This window comes from Aplysia californica, unplaced genomic scaffold (genome assembly GCF_000002075.1).
Source record: "Aplysia californica isolate F4 #8 unplaced genomic scaffold, AplCal3.0 scaffold00201, whole genome shotgun sequence".
NCBI classification, from domain to species: Eukaryota; Metazoa; Mollusca; class Gastropoda; order Aplysiida; family Aplysiidae; genus Aplysia; species Aplysia californica.
Genome location: NW_004797471.1, coordinates 1,035,214 through 1,039,692, shown reverse-complemented (window position 1 = coordinate 1,039,692; position 4,479 = coordinate 1,035,214). Strand labels below are relative to the sequence as shown.

General features: G+C 40.3%; 1 protein-coding gene across 1 annotated transcript in view; it reads left to right on the top strand.

The window, feature by feature from the left end:
* The window catches only part of LOC101851410 (kelch-like protein 15), a gene marked incomplete in the record, with an annotated part of 27,156 nt that overhangs the window by 4,990 nt on the left and 17,687 nt on the right, over positions 1-4,479 (top strand). Inside the window, 1 exon segment of the mRNA XM_005099092.3 lies at positions 2,728-3,491. Coding sequence (XP_005099149.3) covers positions 3,124-3,491 — 368 coding nt within the window.

The following is a 4,479-nucleotide window of genomic DNA, read 5'->3' as shown; positions in this document are numbered from 1 at the left end:
ATAATATAGTGTAAAGCGCATAGAGCCTGCTGTTGAGCGGGGATATGCGCTATACAAATGCTATCTATTATTATTATTATTATTATTACTTATTAAATGTGTGAGTGGATGATTGGCGAGGGCTCTGGTATGGTTTGCTCCCTTTTTCCTATCAATCATCTGTCGTCCGTATCTCTATTTGTTCTTTTCTCAGTATGTATTGCCTCTATATTTTTTTTTTACAGTTTGTGACCTATGTGTGTTGACAGTGGCAGAAAAGTTTAAAACTGAAACTAACAACTAGCTGTAGGTTATTGGCGGGTGCTCTGATGTGGTTTTCTTCTTTTCTATCAAACATCTATCGTCATTGTCTCTCCTTTTTTGGGTTTGTTATTCTCTTCTAACACTTCTTATTAATCTTCAACACTTATATGACCTTTTTGTGTTGCAAGTGCATAAAATATTTACTAAAACCTAAGAAAAAAACTAACCGTGTGAAGCCTGTAAGGTGACTCATCTGAACTCGTTGGTTACAATAATAAATGGTTTTAAGAGTAGATTACAAGCCAACAGACACCGGTGTCTGGGGTTTACATGAGCCGTCACATGTAGAACGAGTTGGTTCGATTCCCTTGCCAGGAAGGTTTTAGAGTCTTTATGGCAGTACCCTTGTCTTTCTGCAAGGACGTTGTATCCATCTCAGCAGCGGTCAGCCTCGAAAGGCAGTGTTGAAACAGGCTGCCTCCTGAATGATCTGAATAATGTCAGCATAGGAATAAGAACTTCGACATTTTTTTAGCGAGTGAGCTGGAAATGGTGGTACGGTATGGTGTGTATTTAGCATCCATTTAACTCTTTGAAGACACATCGGCACATAATGTACGATCAGCAATGAATGTTGCAACAAATTTCAAACCATCCTACACAAAACAATCAGAAACAATGATGAGCATAATTGTGTGGCATCGTGGTGAAGTCAGGCGCTCGTCAAAATACTAAGATCAAAGAAATCGGCAGGTTTTTTTTCTCCCGTTGGGCAATTTTGGCAATTTTTTTCCTTCGGCTTGAGACCATTCATGTCCATCTAAATACACATTTCTGTGTGGTTGTTACCAAAAAAAAAACAACCATTGTTCAAACGCACACGAAAGATGTACATTTGCAGTCTCTAATGACACTAAAGACTTGAAAGTCAGAAAATTTTAGCGGAGAAATTTTCTCGACAACATTATTTCTGAAACCAAGCGACCCTCTTCAATCGCAAATATATGTATCTCGATTTCTGTTCGAGATAGATGGGTATTTTATTTCATCAAAAGCAAGACAAAAGAACTAACCTTAGATAATACCAATAACCCTATATTATGCTCAAAATTTTGACGAGCGCCTGATTCCACCGCGTTGTGACATCTCGTATATATACCATCGTAAGCTTGTTGTTGCCTGCCTATCTATCAACGTTTCAGTTAGTGACAATTACTTTTAAAATATGTGTATAAATAAGGAAGTTACACTTTTTTCTATGTGTCCTCAAAAAGGACATCTTCATGCGATGTCAAATGACTGTTCATGCACATCCTCAATGAGTTAAATATTGTACGGTTGTATTAGAAAAGGGATCTCCGAATTCAGCATCTGTCTCCAAGTAAACAGAATCAAGTGAGAGAAGAGCCTTAAAATAAAACTCGATGGGAAATGTACTTTTTGGGGATTCAAACCTGGGTCAGAAGCACGCTGTTCAGCAGTGCAGTAATGCAGCAATGAGTGCTTGACTACTTCATTCCAAAACTGCGATCTTTAGAGAGGGATTCTATCCATACATGTGTATGTAATCAGTTTTATTTACAACTTTCTTGAAAGGTCAAGGTCAAACATAAACATTTCTGTATAATCTGTAACAATTCCCCGCTTCATAGACAGTGATCTTTTTATCGGAGAATCTCGAGTTGTCGTAACTGATCTTTCTTTGAAGTTTAATAGTTTTGATGTGACTTTCCTTTAGAATACACACTTAGACATGACGAGGCAATACCCCGGGAAAAATTATAATCAGGAGTTCTCGTACTTCATGTCTTTTAAACGTGATGACGAACAAAAATGATTAAGAACGCTCTCGCCATTTCTTTGAATCGGCATTTTCCTTCCGATGGCGACATTCGGTTTTTCTCTCCACAGACGATCTTATATCCTCGGGGTCCTTCAAACAACCCGGTCTCCGTTTGGCTTCGAACCACGAATCTGTTGTAATCGTCTGTGATCTAGTGGTTAGGCTCTCACACTCGCAACTGTAAGGACTTGAGTTCGATTCCAGCTAAATAAACGACGTTATGTCCTTGGGAAAGGCACATTACACGAATTTTACTCAACTCACCTTCTTGGGAATGGGTACCCAGCTTTAAGCCATGAAAGATCGTGTTAGTTTGTTAGTGTTTGAGCCTTTTACCAGCTGTTCACACTGAAAGCTTCCTGTAAAGCGGCGAATGTTTCTGTGTGTTCTAAGGTCTGCTGGGGCAGTAGTAATAGTTGAAAAGCGTTCATCATTGTCAATATCACCACCATCATCACCATCACCATCACGATCACTACCACCACCACCATCACCACCGCTATCATCACGGTACTACGACCACAGCCATCATCATCATCATCATCCTCATCCTCATCATCCTCATCATCATCATCATCATCATCATCATCATCATCATCATCATCATCATCATCGCTTATGTTTTTTTATCCTCCCGACAGAACAACATTCTTAAAAGAACAAAGAAAAAATAGATAATAACGACAAACAATCTTTTGAAAGTATCAAGTGGACAACAAATCATCTCTGCCATAACTGTCAACCCAAGTAGAAAGCTGCAAACAAACTACATCTCAGTGTTGCGATCTGACCTAGTCAAGAGTGTTTCTTTTTCTTGAAGTCGACGTTAAAAATTAACGTAAAACAAGTACGGTATGCATCATGAGACATGCTTTTCTTAGGGATATTATGTTAAACTCGAGTCTGTATTTTATTCTATATGAAAAGCTAAACATGCTGTGATCAAGCTACATCTAAAAACTTCGAAAAGTGATGATGTAATAACAGCACCAGCCCGGGAAAGAAAATATAAAAAAAACCCTCTCAACCTCATCGTAATGGACTCCACACACGCTAGAAACAATAATTCTTATTGGACAAATGGCTCGGAGACCACGCCCCGAAGTGACATCACAGATGCCACGGCTTCCTCATACGACGATGGACCCGCTGAAACCGGAAGTATTCGAGAGTTCCCGCGCACAGAACAGAGGCTTTACGTCATCAACAGATCGGGAACGGGAGAGGCCAGCTATCTTCTGCTGACAGAGGACAGGGACAACATCTTGTCCTATCGTGTACACACAGAGCTATGGAAACCCACCCAGGGGGTCATGAACTTCGGGGTTGTGGTGCTTGACAAGTCTATCTACGTCATCGGCGGCTTCCACAGAGCGAGAGCCGTGTGTCTCAACAGGGTCTTGAGGTAAGGGTCACTGTGCACTGTGGTTCAATCAGCTTAGTTTTTCAGAGAGTTTTACGGCACTTGCAGCACAATAAGGTCATATATGTATAAGTACCGAAGATTAGGTTTGTTACAAGAGAGCAACATACACAAAACAGAGGAGGAGAGATAAAGACGATAGATGCTTGATAGGGAAGAAGGAGTAAACCACACTAGAGCACCCGCCAACCACCCACCCGTTGTGGTTCAAAAGTCCAAAATCTCGAGGTTACACCCCCCCCCCCCACACACACACACACATGCGCGCATACGAAAACAAAAACAAGAAAAACAAGTTTCTGTTGGGGAGTTGTTGGTTTTTTTTGGGGATAAGCAACTTAATTAAAAGCAGAAGGATTTTTACAGGATCCTGATGATTCTCTGAGTGTTTTATGCACCTATCAACACAATTCAAACCGTTTGGGGAAGCAGGCTGTTTCGACCCTACCTTTTTAGGGCCAACCTGTGTAATGTGAGATACATTCCTATAGAAAGACGGAGATACTCGATAAAACGCAAACCCCCAAATAGAAGTTGAGCTCTAGATCTATTCCTGTGCAGGCCAGTCGAAGAGCTCACCCAGTACAACACTCCAACCTTCATCATAATAATGGTATTTCTATAGCGCCACCTCTTGAGTATCCAAGCTCTTTCCCCTTATCCTCCCACCACCTTACCTTTTCCAAGTTGACACCACAGAAAAAAAGCCCAGCCCACCTCTACCATCAACCTCCCTAAAAAAAGCGCAAAAACACAAAACACTCAAAAAATAGAAAAAATAACAATATCAAACATTAGGCTAAGCAAAACAATAGATACCCTACACAAAAACATCAAAGGTAACAGACAAAAACAGAAAAACGAGCAACCACCTTTCCCACCCTTTCAAAATGTAAGACTAATAAAAATTAAGCAATGAAGAAGAAGAAGAAGAAGAAGAAGAAGAAGAAGAAGAAGAAGAAGAAGAAGA